The sequence below is a fragment of the Ptychodera flava genome, chromosome 18 (assembly GCF_041260155.1).
Source record: "Ptychodera flava strain L36383 chromosome 18, AS_Pfla_20210202, whole genome shotgun sequence".
Lineage (NCBI taxonomy): Eukaryota > Metazoa > Hemichordata > Enteropneusta > Ptychoderidae > Ptychodera > Ptychodera flava.
Genome location: NC_091945.1, coordinates 34,166,650 through 34,184,137, shown reverse-complemented (window position 1 = coordinate 34,184,137; position 17,488 = coordinate 34,166,650). Strand labels below are relative to the sequence as shown.

Here is a 17,488-nt window from a genome sequence, read left to right as displayed (position 1 = left end):
ACATGTATCGTCATTCTATGAGCAGCCGCGGAGCTGCCAATACAATAGCTGACAATTATAACAGTAATATACAAGGAAGGGTCCTCAGAACTGCCCTCAAAGGTCGTGCGGTACATAACGACCGATGTAAACGTTGTATCCAATGTACGCTGGCGATTAATGAAAGTTAAAAATGTTTGTCATCGTACAGATTGTAAAATTTAAATGTTGCAGCTACATTGACGTAATGTCTAGATATCGTGTATGAAATACATTGGCTTTCAAACAAGAAAGTTGCACAGGGGCAGTTCCTGTAACCTCCATAAATGTAATAATCTCCATAAATGTCATATCAACCACAATTGTTATAAAATCAACCACAAATGTAATAGAACAGTCGACCATTAATGTAAAAACCCGCAACAACAAATGTAATAAACAAATTAACCCTAAATGTAATAAAACTCAACCATAAATGTAATAAACTTGAGCTTGCATATGTGATAATTTGTTTATCAATGCCCTGCGTAAATAATAACTTTAATAAGACTAGTGTAATGTTGTTGCATACTTTCCTGAAACTAGGTTTCCTTTCCGAAACACAGAATAGAATACTTTGAGAACTATCAGAAAACGGCGAGGTACTGATCAAACCGTTAGATAATGGAAGTGGAACAGCAGTTCTAGACACTGATAATTACATAATGAGGAAGCGTCAAAATAACTCGTCAACCAGTGATACCACAAAGTTTATGACAAATGACTCAGAACAAATAACAGAGAAATATACAACCTTATAACAGAAACTTACGACACAAAACATGTTGCGAGAACATATCTTTATTTCAATCAAGTAAAAACAATACGATCACTAGCTCGAACACAGTAGAACAAAATTAGACATCCTAACATCCCCAGTGAAGGAACAAACTTCAAGTTGGACACGATAGGAATACAGACAATCTATCATTTTTTCCAGACAATTTATCCACTGAAGACGACTTTGAGTCAACTGATTAAGAAAGTACGGCAACATTTCGAGAAAACGGCGTTAAAGGATTGTAGTGTTATACAGTCTTCTCCACTTTGGAGTAGAGACTGCACTGACATTCAGATTACAGCTGTGTCTCGCCATGGCCAATCAAGTCTGCACACACAACAGAGAAACGTAAAATACACTTTCAAATACACAATACACACTAAACGCAAACAATTAAGATATGAATAATGTATGGAGTTGCTTTCCTTATTACACAGATAAATATTTACGGGCTAATTCCTCAATTGCAACGACAAAATAGATTTATTACATTTATGGTTGACAAATATTACATTTATAGGTGATTTTTTATATTACATTTTATGGTTACCATTTACTACAATTGTGGTCGGTGTTTTTATTACATTTATGGGTGATATTACATTTATGGGTGCATTTTATTACAATTATGGTTGCTGTTACATTTATGGAGATTATTACATTTATGGAGGTTACAGTTCCGACGGCCCCCTCACGATGTAGGGGCTGAGCTAATAGAACAAACAATCAAATTTTACGGCGCACGTATACGCTGTTGTACAAATATCGACCCATGAACTCACAACATTCAGATCCTGGTAATTATCATAAATATTGAAATAAAACTGCTTTGAACGAAGGCAAACATTTTACTGATGATCACAAGGCATACAGTTGCACTGAAACACAACAATAGCACTCTTTTCCAATTGAAATTGATCATGGAGGTATGCATGCCCCCAACACTTCAGCAAACGTGATGTAAGTGGGTGCCGTTGTCTATTTTCAATAGTTGTTAATGAATGACACAGTGCATTAATACATAATTGTCAAATCTATCACGGTCTCATCGCGGAAAGAAAACATATATATTGTTGTAATTGTAGTAGCTGTATCTATTTGCGGCTGTCATCGCTTAAACAGACGAATCATAATAATGTGACTCACACGTATAACCCTATTGTGTAGCCCACCAGCTAACATCTTATTAATTGTTTAATCCATTTGAGGTATATATTATTATTCTTCACAACTTTGAAAACATTATACAAATCGTTAAACCCGATTATTTTACAAACGTTTACGAAATGCGTTATCCGTAACGTCTATGGAATGAAATGCACGTTGTCTGAGTAATATCACCGATGAACAAACACAACCAAGGGAACAAAAGCCTAGGTCACGTTTGATTGCTGGGCACACCACCTATTTCTGCATGCGGACAGTCCTCTGTCATCTTTGAGATCTGTAAGAAAACAGAAAACAAAACGGTGAAAAGTGTAACATCATTGTTGTTTTTACCGAAATTACAGTGTTAAGTCGGGATTAATCGTCTTCTAAGAATGGGTTTCATTTGACTCGCAGTAGCGGCTAGGCATTTGTACAGTGAACAAACATGCAGCTGTGACAGAAACAAGTCTCAAGGTGATCGAAATTAAAAGAAAAAAGTAATGAGGAGAAAACGATTACAAATCGAATGTGATATGCAATGCATGTCATTCATGACAAACGTCATAAAATGACATGCAGAGCATGTTGGTAGAGCATCCGAAATGTATTCAGGAGATGGGTTCAAGTCCCACGTGGGTTGCTTTTCATTTCATATATTGCAAAAATAAAATTCGCAAAGTGTGGTGAGTCAAAATTTCAAACCCCAAAAACGTTTGCGCCTAGTTATACTAAATATACTATGTTCAAGGGATGAAAGGGAAAAAAACTGTCAGTCTAGATCAAATCGTTGAACTTCGCAGCTTCATATTTGTTTAAATTTGCCCAGATTCAAACGTGTCAAATTTCTATACATCTGTTTGAATAACTTCAAAAGACACAGATACAAGTTTCTATAAAATTGACTGACCTCTTTGGCGAAGATAGACATGTAAATGGACATCATGGATTCACGACAAGGAACAGCGCCCTCCCATTTTGGTATTCGTCGTCATTCCTGCTGTAAAATATACACAGCCAAGAAGCCAATGAGAATGCTCAGATGAGAATGAGAAATATCGCGATGCACTGGACCAACATAGCAATACCCGTTGAGGATGAAATCGATTCGCACTCAATCAAGACTGACTATATTGTCAGAACAAACAACCAGAAGAAGACGATGACGACACATGACATTGCAACCACCTACAGGGAAAAATAAAACGAGTAAAACTAATAAGATTAAATAAGAATATGACGCCGAATTTTAAATAGAATTATAATACAATGTTCATTTGCCACGCCAATCTGTCATACTTCACAGTTTAAGATTATCAGCAATGGAAATACACACACACTAGGAAGCTGAAAATCCAATCATGCAGGTCTATGAGTGAGAATGTCCGAGACTTACACCTAACTTTGGCATCCTCTCCGTAAAGTCTTTCAATGTCAGTCTGACAGAGTTGGAAACACCTGAATATAGAACATAAAATGACAATTACTGTAAAGAAATTGTTACAGTTATATTTTTCTCATCAAGAGACGAGGTATGGTATAGTTTAGCTTTATAAAACACTGAACAAAAAGTCGATGATGTCAATAACCGTAATTGAAGTGCTCAGGCCGGTCACGAATCATTAGCTTATGGGCGAAAAGCCGTAGTTCCTATTTTGCTGTCATTATAACATGAGTTTGGTTAGTAATCAAAAAAAAGAAAAAGCACATTACAGAAACATGGACACAAAATTGTGGAAATTCAGCTAATTGGCTAGTTACTCCATCCTGAGATTCTCACCAGTAAAACAGTGGGCGTCGCTAACGTGTCTGAGAATATGAAAAATTGGTAGACATTACAACCTGAGAAAAATCAGAGCTTCTGCTCTGCCATATGTGGTATTTTTGTGTCTCGCTGTATTTATTTTGTGGGTGTCAATGACCTCTGATATCTCAGACGTACTGAGCCAACTCGATTCACTTCCACTTGTCCTTGCTCCATCAGTTTATTTCTTCCCTATATCTGCTTGTAAATGTTACACAAACAAGAACCAAGGGCGAGTTTACGCCAATTCCCACGATGCACTTACCAAACCAAGTCTTTACTGGTTGTAAATCCATCATACAGGGCATCTCTGTACACTGAAGTCTATAGGGTCCGACGTACTTTCTGGTTTGTTCAATACCTTTAGTCAGATTCATTTCAGGAACTGATTGACCCTCCTTGGTGACTTGGTACGGTGGGTCTACTGTGACATCGTGGAAGACGAAATCATTATCACCGATCCATTTCTCACAGTCGGCATCTTCATGTTTATTCTTGTGACCTTTACAGCTGCATCGAACTTTGGCATCATATCTGATAAAATAAATTTTATTACATTTTAGGTTTATCGATACATATAGATATTGTGACGTCAACATTTATGATTATATATGGTGATTTAGCTCACAGTCGCCGGTTTTCTAAAATTCCGCTCTGCGCATACGCGCCCCATACACGTGCGTATATACGCCTAAGAAGTGTTCTTCTTAGGCGTATATACACACGTCTATGGCTCAGAATGGAATTATTTTATATAATCCCATGGTATTTTTCTCTGTTTGACGTCATCGTATACGAGTGTTTTTCGCGGAGCCGTACAACTTCGAGCCGAAGGCGAGAAGTTGTGCGGCTCCGCTAAAAACACGAGTATGACGTCAAACAGAGAAAAATACCATGGGATTATATATTTATCACATGAACAGTCTTCTTATTTTTCTTTTAACGTAGATGGATCATGAATTTCGTCGCGATTTGTGTTTTACTTACGCGGATTACTTTCATTTAACGAGTAAAGCGGCCCGTCACCCAGGAGATACTTCAATTCAATTCGATTCAAATTACTTTATTGTCCATTAATGAAAACACGCACATCCACAAATGGAAAATTTTCGTTCGACACCACAAATCTCCTGACTTACAATAAAAACACACACACATATATACACAGTCTTGGGGAAAAAAATAAAATTACGTATAAACTTCTGAGTTTAAAACTGCCACAGCTGAAGGTATAAAAGACTTTTTGTACAAGTTTTTACGCGCAAAAGGTACCTTAGGTCGTCGACCTGACGGGAGGATTTTAAATTCAGTGCTGAGTGGGTGTGTTTGATCCTGATGGATCTGAATGGCTTTCCTCTTCAAAGATTGGTAATATATTACTGAAAGTTGCCGTTGTTTTATACCAACAATCTTTCCTGCCAGATCGACAACTTGTGTTAATCTCATTTTGTCCTTAACTGAGAGCGAACGATACATCAAGCGAATGAATCCCATCAAGCTGAAATTTGCTACATTAAAGGCTATCTCGACTAACCAGACGTACGGATTCGGTCACGTGAACGTGTCAATCATTGTCTCGCGCTGTACCGATGTTGGCCATCGGCGGACATAGCTTTCACCGTGCTAGCGACGGATAACCATAGTATTCAGAGTTACTTAGAATACTTACAATTATATTTATGAAGTAAATGAGACGACACGATCGAAACAGTAATTCTCATTCTCAGAGATGCCGTGGCTTTCAAAATATAACTCAAGTTTACGACCTTTGCGAGCGCGAAAGATTCCGTTCGATGACACACTCATTGCATGTCTGTGCCCACAACGTTGCCGTCACCGGTCTCTGCCGGTGTCAACTCGTCAATCTCGATCTCGGTCATCAATGTTTTCGTCTTACGAACTTTGATGATATGTTTGCATTGACACATATCTCGTCCATGGATACATCCTAATTTTGTTGACGGAAACTCTGTTTTGAGTGTTGTCTGAGTCAACTTTCGAAGTACATGGGATTCCACAGCGCTGTACACAGCTCGACAGCTTATGTCTTCGCTACAGCACTATGCCGCGCTGCAAGTTTGATTCCGAGCGAGACTTTACGGAGTTTTTGTGTGATTCAGGAAATTGATCGTTTTTAGTCGAATGACTTTAGGCTTGTGCCTCCTATGTCGCTTTCCCGAAGATTATACTATACTCATTTATTCAGTTTGAGGTGTAGGTTTCGGTTTTATCGCCAACCGGGGTCGCCAGGTACGACGTCCACACGACTCGACTGAAGCCGAGACGTTACTGAGCCATTAAAATAACGATCGTCGGTATCTCCATTCGATTCTCGGGAAAAGCTATTGTTTTAGCGACTTGAAATTTCGTTCGACAAATATGCCTTCTATGTTTCCATGTCTTGGGATTTATCGGGTCACCTTTTTGTAAAAATAACGTGCGAGCTAGCACGGCATCGATCACAACAAATCTGTTCGTGTCGCGACGCCTGCACGTATGAACGGACCATGAAAGAAAAAAGTTCCGGTTGATGACGTACAACAGGGGTAATTCGGATTTCTTATCCGTCCTGTTCTACGTCACACAGGTGGGAATTCGGGCCAGTTCATGTGATAAAAAAAACAGGCTACTGAGTTTAGCTCATATTTACATGAACGCACTTACGAAGGTGCCTCCAACACTTGTGTGGTGTGACCTAGGACGACATTGATTGTTAGATCTCGGTACCTGTATTTGGGATGCTGACATTCGTACGAAAATTTGACAATTCTTTTCTCAGATTTTGTGCATTCAAGTCGCCTAGAATTTATACATATTTTTCATTAACCAACCGTCGTGTGATTTTCTCAAAATTAACATTGGTTGCATAAAATGTTTCAACAATTGTGAAGTCTTTTTCGTTGACCAGCCCTCCGACACGACTATATGTCCATGCATTTGTCTGGAATGCATATATTGGTACTCTGCAGGGTAGAGTATTTCAATGAAACAGACAAATTTAAACTGAAATTTGAGTATTAAAAATGGGTAATGTCAGATTAATAATGGATCCGGAGAGCCTCATGATGTGTTGTTTATCACTGTGCATACTTTTTTATAATACAATATATTTTAGCGGCTCTTGCGTAGTGTTACAACTGTAGTACCTTAATGACGGCATCCATGTCTTGATGATGTCATTCATGGCACTTTCCACAAATATCCTAGCATCTATGCACTTCACCGGATCTGGTTTTGGATGAAGAGGTTGAAATGTTCGCTCCGTTGTGGAATACCACATCACCATGACAATGTCTGATCCAATCTTTGTCAGTGTCATTCTGTGTCGTCTACTGACGGGAATGCGAGCATGGTGATATTTCAGGTTTTTCCTGAGAGTGGTTTCGTCGATCTCTCCGCGCCAATTTTCCAAACAGCGAACGACAAGTCGATAGTAAAACCCTTCTGGAAGAAAACCACCAGAGAAATGGTAATACAAAGGCAGGGTGTGGTAACTCTTCTCTTCTCCAAGAGGAAGCACTTCTAATCTGTCAAGTTGAAGTAAGGAAGGTACGATGTAAGATTTCGACACGGCAGCACGGTTCAAAGGATATACGAGATCAAAGTGCTTCAGAAGTTCAACAACTCTTTGTCGTCCCTTAGTGGTTCTCGAATCACCGCTGTCTGCACACATCGCTTCGTCGTTTGACACAGAAGTAATATCCTGAACAGACTGGCGAGCATCATACGCAAGACTTTTTTCAACTGCTTTGTTTTGGCCCGTAAGATCGCATTCGATCACGTCGGATTTTTTGTTTTTGATTCGTTTTCGTTCATCCAAAATAAAATCTAACAGTTCATCGTGCAAGATGCCGTATCTTCTAATGTTTATAAGGAAACGCTCCATCTTCTTCTTTGGATGTTTAATCGGAAAATCGCCAAGTTTCATTAGTATCACTCTACTTAGAATGCCAGTCAGCCATTGCGCTTCCAAAACGAGCAAATCTTGAAAGAAATAGACGATGCCGATTGCATGGAAATATTTCAAGATTTCTGACGTTTCTTTTTCAGTGATTCCAAGCTTCGTTGCATAGTGGTTGACGAAGGAAATGCTGGCGACGTGTTTGTTGAGATCTTTCAGCGCCTTCAGGACAAGTTCTAACCGCAACCATTTCACGGGAACATCTGTTGTAAATATTGGTGCATCGGCGATCAGTTTCAAACATTCTCTCAACCGCTTGATTTCAGGATCCTCTTCATCTGTTCCACTTTTGCTGTTGTCAACAATGAACGTTTCCTGGAATACATGAGCGTCGAACGCCTCTTCGCATTCCTCAGCCAGATACAACCTCATCTCTTGGACAAATTCATCCTGTGAGTGTAAAAGGTTGCCGTAACAGTTACACAATTTATACAAATCCTGTAACAAACATTTCTCTCTGTTAGCCAGCGACGCCGAAAGTTGGTCAAAGAATAATAATTAACGGCAGAGTCAAATGTCTACATTGTCAGTAATAAGCCTTCATGCTGTCTTGGTGGCCTGAAATTACGACATAGAAAAAATTTTTAGCCCTGTGACAGACCATGTTTGTAGCCCTGTCACAAACCTGTTCTCCTCGTCAATGTCAGCGAAGATGACAATGAATTTCACAGTGCTCTCACACAGATCTGTGTACAGCACTATAGAGATGTGTATAGTGGTGTCACAGGGCACACAAGTGTGTGACGTGGTCTGCATTTCATGCTAGTACCGTTATCCGATAGGTACTACACGATTGTATACAGCTCTCCGCTAACAGACACGTGATAGGGTCCGATGATGACAGTTTTGCATATCTTTCATAGATGTATTGAAGTTTTAAAGAGAGCAGCCCTGTCATTTTGGAAACCGAAAGTGTGAAATATCGATAAAAAATTACGACGTTACAGAGCATTGCAATTGGCCAGAGATTGTTGTCGCAGCACTGTATCTGAAGATAAACTAACCTGTTGATCTTTGTTTAATTTGTCCTTCTTTGTGGCAACCAATATTATCAGAGGAGTCGTATATTCTTGGTCATCAATTACGATAGTCTCCGTTGATCTCTTACTGCATGTGTGTATTGAATTCAACCAAAATGTCAGGTAATCTGTAATTTATAATAAGTAATATAAGTGTTTTTCGTTATGATTCTTTCACTTAAGAACGGAACGTGGAATATTTGAAAGATATATGGTTCTACAAGAGATCATGTTTCTTGTTCATTTGTAATTACTCTAGGTTAACTTTACCAATGACCGACAGCCACAAGCAATGCGTGGATAGAGAATTTCTGCTTGTCGTTTCTATGGGGATGTACGGGATGCAAAGATCACGTGCTAATGGCAGCAATTGATCGTGTCGTGACAACTGTCCAGTCGTTGAAAACTGCGTAAAAGTGTTGTTTAATACTCAGTTCCAAAGCCACGCTGATTTGATGCATTGTCCCATTCGCAACTACCGTATTCCCCTGGCCCAGTCCAATTGTTCACATTACATCGTTGCTGATTATCATCTCAGAACTGATCATAACCTACGAAGCTCTTAAATTGTTAGGTTGACTTGAAAATAAATCCATTTGAACCAACCATTATAAACGGGAAACACAAAAAAATTATCACCTTTATACTTCATATTCTTTTTCCAGCATTGGCGTTCACCCCTAGATTCACACTCGTCCATTGGACACTCGTCGTCCAGATCACGTGACGCATCCGCAACTAGGATGAATATCGACTTGTTGTCCAGGAACACCTTATAAACAAATGAGTTTATTGATCACCTTTACATTAAATATGTATTATAGTGTTGAATGAATGTAAATTATTCTTCAATTTATATCGATGAAGTCATTTCGATCAGATTGTTGGCTGAATATGACATTTCCTGCATGTCCACTGGTGGAAGTGAACAAAACGTAGACATATACAAATGACGCCATTGATGATAGAAACTGAATAATGCTAACTGTAATTCCTTCGCTGATTGTTAGAGGGAGATAATGGACCTAGATTTACTCTTCGGGCATCGAAATCGCATTTATAATGCAGATTACCACAATTAAATGTACTTAACGAAATGAGTTTTGTTTTGAGGAGACAGACTGAGGCTGCGTCAACATGGAATACGTTATCCATGCTAAAACTTTTTTATGTCGACGATTAGAGACTTGTCGAGTTATTACCTGGTGAGTTGTATAATAGACACTTTGTCCTGCAAAATCCCATAAACCGAAATCACAGAACGACTCCATGTCCATTCCAATCTGATTGACGTTTAAGTTTTCAAGAAGTTTTTGTTCATCCTCGTCTTCGAACAGCAACTGTGACAACAAATTGAGTGACTCCAGATTGTCGCCATTATTCTCATCTTGGAAGACGTCATCATCGACATTGGGGTATTCTTCATCATCATGTTTAATTTGACGTAAGGGGACATCCTGTTCCGATTTCACAGGCACGTTTGAGTTGTGATTTGAAATCGACTTTTCTTGCATCTTCTTCGTTGGACTCAACAGTTCTCGCATCTCGTGTGCTAGTAATTTGCGCATGACCATTTGTGTTGGTGAAACTTTGGTCTTGTCAGCAACTGAAATTGAACATGACGTCATGTCAAGCGATGGAATTGCACTTCTCATGAGGTAAAATATGTTGTGTGATGCAGGTAAGATTACCATTGGAATGATATCTGGAAACACACACATACCTTCAAAAAGGTTCGAGATATCGATAGAAAATCGAACCAAGTCTATGCCTTTTGTAGAATCGTGTCTAGAATTAAACTCTTCTTTGAAGAGACTTCGTTTTAGGCTTGTTTTCCCGACTCCAAACTGGCCGACAATCATCACTCGTCCTCGTTTTGTTTTGATTCTAATATTGGACTCAAGAAGGTTTTTTTCGGCTTCGACAGCGTGGGTTTTACTTCTTTGCCAGTCGGTAGCAAATTCTGACAAAATAAAAACAAAAGATGAACATATGGAGAATACATATTCCATGTGTGAACTATAAGTAAAATATATTTGAAAGTGTTTTAACACTGTCTTGTCGCCATAATCAGCAATCAGACGATACTTTTGACCGTCCATTGTCACGATATAGTAGCATTGATATATTTACATGATAAGTTTTCAAATTGTAGCAAACGGCTTTGCTTTCACTGAAACTAGCTAACAATATCTGACAAACTAACCGTTCAGATCGGTACACACATCATGGCAGTAATAACGTATATTGGTAGAATTAAAAGAAAATGGTGACAGTACATATTGGTAGCATTAAAAGAAAATGGTGACAGTACATGGGGAAAGTACCTGTGGCCTGTGTTTTAATACTCCAGAGGATTTAAAAACAAACTAACAGACGAACAAAAATGAGTATCTAAACTTCACTCTCACTGCTCATGGATTATCACGCTTTATGGCCTCGCTGTGCGATATATTTTGTCCAAGCGAAAGAAAAACCCACACATTCTATGAACAATACACGCTGGATAACGAAAAACAAGCGCACAAACAGACAGAAAAAAATGAAACTCGCCAATTTCCGTTGTTTGCGAAGGACATTTTTCTTCAAGCGATTCACCCGCTTTTATTGGTTGAGCAATTTCTGTCGTACACTGGCGCGATCTTAGTTTAGCTTGATGACGATTTCTTTCCTCCAACGCCTTGTCATAGTCAATGGCTGTCACGTGCTTGTGAAAGCCTAGGGAATACCTCACTCTGAGATCATCGACCAAGTCTGGTCTGTTGACTTTTTGTAGAAGTTGCACAATCACCACGTGTTTTGTTTCTGAGATATGCCCAATTTCTCTCAGTTTTGCAAGCAAAGCATGTGTGTTGCCTCGGCTCAGGATGTCAGCTCTGTCTTTCCTCGTGATACTGGGTGTCAGACCACCGCACAGGGCCACAAGTTTCCGTAAATCATCTGAAAGTTGTAAATGTACCAATGTTGTGTTTACAAAATCTTCTACACTTCAGTTCATTGTAACGGACTACACATTGTTAAAAATCTTGAGTTCAACTCAAATTGAATCTGTAGCAATTAGTGCACGCGAATAGCGTGTCTTCCTCTCAGTAGTAATTTGCTTATCTTGAGGGCGCTTGAAACAAACAGAAACATACTTTGCGATTTTCTTATATGAATTGGTCCTTCGTTGAATATGATGAATATGATGTAGGTACAATGAATATATAACGGTGAAATTGAATTCGAGTTCGGACTTAATTTATTCTGATGATTCACGTGCATGCACATGTTGACTACAATAAGTGAATGCTTGGATATGTCGCTGAATGTAGAAAGAAATTATCATTGATTCAAAGGAAGAAAATTGGATTAAGACAAGACTCTCACAGCTCTTGGTTCGCTATGCAGTATATTGACTAATCCCTGATGTGCCCTCAACGGTGTTGCATAGCCCTACGGAAGGCCAGCTGGCTTCGCAAGCTCTCTGTCTCCTATTGCTACATTGCGTAGCTAACGATGGGCTGTGGTGAAGAACAGAAGTTCCAACCATACCATCTGTATATCCATTCAATCTCAAAATATCATCGTGAGAGCTGTGCATAACTAAGAGAATAATAGCAAATCACTTGCATTTTCACATCTGCAAAACTTATTAATATCAAACGAAACTAAAAAATCATCATCTTTCACTTTCACTTTCACGTGCAATTTATTGAAATGTTAAACGACTGATTTTTCTATTAGGGCATATCATTTTGTGATGAGACAGTTCTATACGCCGATATTGTGGTTGAAAATTTCGTCCAGATGCCAAGGCAATTCTTTGCTGAGAATGAGGATGCTACATGTAAATGGGAACGAGATCCGAAATTCTAGTATCCCGAACAAATCTTTACTAATTTATTATAATGAATAGCATGGTCTCATGCACTTCTATGCACTCCGGAGTGTGACAAAGAGTTTAACTGGCACGACGCAAAGAACTGAAGCTGAGGACGAAGTGAGAATGAACTTTTAGGTGAAGAGAAGGGTGTTCATGATACTAGAATCGTTCTGTTAAGTACTGTGCATATCTCACCTAGACTTATCTTTTCGGACAGTTCTCTCAGATAATTGTCGAATCTACTCTCTGTCGTCTCCATGGTGATTAGTCAAACCTTTTGTATCATCCAGTACCTGTCAAGTGAAAACGGAACTCGCAAATTAATGTTATTTCTGCTTGCCATTAAACGAATCTCACACAACAGTTTGACGCAATGAGTTCCAAATCGAAACACGGCAAAAGAAGATGTGGCGATTCCGGGAAACATTTATTATTGTCTGGCCTTTAACGACAAAACCATTTGTCGCCACAATATACAACCAAAACATGCGGTGAATCACGTCTTTTCGGGAAACATGTACACTGAAACGGGGTTCTTTAATTGCGTTGGCAATTTTGAAAGTTCTATTTAGCAAAACGCAAGATCCGTTTACATTTTTCAAAATTACAAGAACCCACCAGGGCGGCCCATCCTGGCCATAAGAATTCAAAGCTTCGCTATATCAATCTGTGCACAACTTGCTTCCGGACACTCGATGCCGTTCGTTTCCTTTCCAAGTTGTTGCCCATATCCAAATGTTTCAGTTCTTTTATCACTCACCCTACTCGAGTTGTACGCTCACACTTCTTACTGTCGTCACATATATTTCATACCATGACACAAGCCATTCAGCCCAATGTTCCACCATCATGAAAATTTTCAATCGGTGAACATTACTTGATGTTAAAAAAAATACCGTCAAGATCAGTGTGCTCACATTCGGTTTGAATTGGTCCATTCGAGAAATATTTAAACCAGGAAAAACAAGAATGACAAAAGCAAATAAGGTCTCCAACTTAGGTACTAAAAGTCATGTTTAGGAACATGCATATCAACTTCTATAGCAATGGGACAAGCAGATCCTAAATACATAAGTAAATATCGACAACAACAAATAGACAGAGAAGGTTTGATAAAAAGAAAAGGTGGGAGTGGGTAAAAAATGTACAAGGGATCTGGTAAATTAGTAATGCTACCTCATCAATCTTCTAGACCCTACCCCTCCTGAATATCAAATGTTCCATTCCTTGGTATTACATAACACCAGATGACAGGAAATGTATTTACAACCTTGTGGTTGTAAATACATTGTATTTACAACCTTGTGGTTGTAAATACAATGTGAGTGTTATCATTCTAATGTAAACAGCACTTAAGTTAGTTAAAGATGGTGAAATGCCTTCCACTGTGGGCGGTGATTACAACATCTGGAATTATCCTGGATCCAAATTTCTCATCAGTTCTTGTATGTCTTACATAGAAAAGTTGCAAAAATTGTTCCGCAATGAAAAAATTCACCTCAGCTTTGTTTCCTGGTTCAAATTTTCCTACAAATGATACCAAATATGACAAAATTATGTTCACAGCCTTCAAAACTGTCTCACAACATAGGTCATTTAAGGTCACAAACTGAGAAAATAGCGCTATTATACGGTGTCGCTCAAATTTGATCAAAATTGGTATATACCAGTATGGGTTACCAATGATCAACAATAAATGTTGTTTCTATCTGTTCAGTGGAGGAAAATTCTACGTTGATATTATGACAATGATTTCTGCACAGTACAAACCAGAAAAACAACAAGAAATATTAAACCAGAAAAACAAGATTGACAAAAGTAATCAAGGTCTGAAACTTTAGGTACTGGAGGTCAACTTTAGCAACATGCATAGCAGAAACAAACCCCTCTTAGTTTGAGTATAGACGGTCTCCCCCCCCCCCCCTCTACTGTCTATGGTTTCAGCAGGTCTGTTAATATGTAAAAATCGTGAACAATGACAGGAAATGACTGAAGATCAGTGGAGTTGGCCCGTTCTTACTGGCATGCCATCACTCCTGCACATTTGCAGGATTTAACTTTTTCTTCCCTCATTTGCACATTTTTGACACTGATGTGTTCATTTGAACAAATTCACATCTCAACCCCTGCATCTACTACCTGTACACCAAATACTGAGATGGTAGCTCTGGCGGTATGAGAGCCTTTGTGTGTGACGGACATACATCCGCACATACATACCCACAAATATACAGACATACAGACGCCACCGATAAGCTCTTTTGGTATTATATACAAAACCAAATATGAGCTAAAAATTACCTAAAATATACAAATTTGGGGTTTCCCAACACTTTGAGCAGCAAATTTATCCAATGACATCCCTCGGGACTTTATACCAAATTACAAAGCTATCAAACGAGTAATTTTGAGAACAAGTTTCCTTTACCAAAAATGACACTATTGTCTTAAAAATACAAATTTTTATATTTCAGGACAATTTCCACATATCTAACTATTGTCATCTCTGTACGTCTGTGTACCAAATATAAAAGCTGTCTGTCCAGGAGTTTAAAAAGAAAATACTGTTTAAGATTTTTTGACCGAGAATGACAAAAATTGCTCCAAAATAGTAATTTCCCATTTTTGTCATAATTTCAACAAATTAGAAGAGTAACACCCTCGCAAAGATCAAACCTAAAGTTGAGAGCGATTGAGCTGGCGGTTTCAGAGAAGAAGAATTTTTACAGAAAATGAGAAAAAAACACCAAAAATTCATTCAGTAAAATATACAAAATTAAAGATATCTTCACAATATTCATAAAACTGTATAAGGTTCACCTAAGGTACTTGCACACAAATTTTCAAAGCAATCAAAACAGCGGTTCTCGAGATATTAATTCTTGACCATTTTCACATTTTGTAAGCTCATTTGCATAATTTTGGCAATGCAGACTTCATTTGAACAAATCCCATCTATAGCCCAGGATGCATCCACACACCAAGCACCAAGCTGAAACGTGCAGCGGATTGCGTTTATGGGATATATTTTGAACGTCTCCTCTTTTAGAGTGTACACGGACTGATGTATTCGCTGGACAATCGAATTGTATTTTTCAGTCTTTGGCATCCTTTCATATAACTGTAGTCAGTTTCGATTAAACATGATATGTATAGGTCAGCCATAAAACACAGTAGTTTCAATACTGAACATATACAATAATGTATATAGTTATGGCAGATTGCAGTAACCCAATACCATCCGTTGAGTGGAATTCCCAGAAACATGGAAAATGGCGCTTGTCAGTAAGTCAAAACGGACTTGAAAACAAAATCGATTTTTTTTCATGTAGTTTACACGATGTAGTACACATTGGTATAGCGCATAGTAAGTCTTTAGTGTCTAATCTGTCAAATCTGTCTAATTTTCCATTTTCCATTTTCCATGTTCCATTTGCCATTTTCCATGTTTCCGGGAATTCCACTCAATGTTTCAAGTCATTGCATGCTGTCTGGTACCGTCCATACTCAACATACACTATAGACTGTTCTGTCGTTGTCGTGGGCGTACAGTTAAAAGTTAAACACTGTGAATGTGTGAGTAGATACTATCATAATTTCTCACCTTATTTGATCACATTTGGTTCAGATTAAATCTAGTGAGAAGACAAGTTGTATCTGTTGGGCATTACTTGCCTTCACATGCACACTCGCAGGGCGACTACTAGCACTGCGGCCGCACTCGTGGTCTATGTGATGTCCGTCTTCCGCAGAGTCACATTCCAGACTTGTCCGGCTTCAGATTTCAAAAATTGACGTCATCGAAATATGAGAAACACTATACATGCGTTATGCTCTGCGTCAAGTTCTTATGTAAAGTAAAGTAAATTAAAGTAAATTAAAGTAAGCCTTTATTGAAATCGTATCCCAGTTGGGATCTTGATCATAAAGTACAATAAAGGTTTTGCAAAAACAACAATGTATGTATGTATGTATGTATGTATGTATGTATGTATGTATGTATGTATGTATGTATGTATGTATGTATGTATGTATGTATGTATGTATGGAGGACTCTGTACTATCACATGTCTATCACGTGGTCAGTCTCTCATAGCGTCTTTACAACATTTGTAAGGAGTAATGAACACTAGTACTGAATAAGAACACCGTAGATTCGCAACGAGATGATCAAATACAATGTAAATTATTCTGTTCAGGATGGTAGACTGAACAACTATTTTTGACGTTTATTTCAGTTGAGCATCAGCTCTCACTAAAATATATCATCAACGGTTCGTATTAAATGGCTACTGTGTACATATTCCTTGGCGTCATTAATCATGAAGCGTGATCGAACAAAGACCATGAATGACAAGGATAAAAGAAGTTTGGTAATTTGTTTTCATTTATTTTCGTGAATTTTTGGCCGAACTAGAAGTCAGTTGTAGATGATTACATTGATCAGTAAACATATAAAAGGTAATGTTAAGAAATGACATTAGATATTTCGATATGATTGTGGGGTTAGAACTTGTGACACATAATCTTTTTTCAGATAGAACAAAATGAATGGAAATACATGAAAAGTAAGTTTCCAAGTCATTTAACTCGGACTACATACAGCGGTACCGTACAATCAGCAAACAATTTGAGTTTAATCCTATATACAAGCGCTGCATTGCATTACGTCGGTTTCGAGTTACCATAAGACCATGCGGTAATTCAAGGATTTTAAGCTTTCTCCACTAGCACTAGGGGCGCTCTTCCTTTGACCGGAAGTGAGGGCTACTTTCTGGACTCCGGTGTGCGTATATTGCGATAACACAGACTCCGTATCCATAACCTAAGTTTAGTCTACTTTCATCTGCTCTGTTGTCACCGTAAGCTTTGACTATGCCAAACTTTTACTGCA

The 17,488-nt window shown here is 38.4% G+C and overlaps 1 protein-coding gene across 1 annotated transcript; it reads right to left on the bottom strand.

Annotated features, from left to right (window-relative positions):
• Positions 1-805: 805 nt before the first annotated feature.
• On the bottom strand, positions 806-16,337 carry LOC139117460 (uncharacterized). The gene is made up of 12 exons (XM_070680584.1): positions 16,199-16,337; positions 12,790-12,887; positions 11,283-11,669; positions 10,453-10,692; positions 9,932-10,335; positions 9,369-9,501; positions 8,715-8,857; positions 6,896-8,100; positions 4,015-4,283; positions 3,342-3,403; positions 2,856-3,133; positions 806-2,243 (listed from the first exon to the last, which is right to left on the bottom strand). The coding sequence occupies exons 2-11, from the start codon at positions 12,851-12,853 to the stop codon at positions 3,074-3,076; spliced, it is 2,967 nt and encodes a 988-aa protein (XP_070536685.1). The 5' UTR covers positions 12,854-12,887; positions 16,199-16,337; the 3' UTR covers positions 806-2,243; positions 2,856-3,073.
• Positions 16,338-17,488: the final 1,151 nt, after the last annotated feature.

Excerpts from the sequence above, each read along its gene's own strand:
- LOC139117460 (XM_070680584.1), bottom strand. The coding sequence starts at position 12,853 with ATGGAGACGACAGAGAGTAGATTCGACAATTATCTGAGAGAACTGTCC. Across the intron at positions 4,284-6,895 it reads ACATGGATGCCGTCATTAAG|ATATGATGCCAAAGTTCGAT; the intron begins GTACTACAGTTG and ends TTATTTTATCAG. Across the intron at positions 3,134-3,341 it reads AGAGGATGCCAAAGTTAGGT|GTGGTTGCAATGTCATGTGT; the intron begins GTAAGTCTCGGA and ends TTTTCCCTGTAG.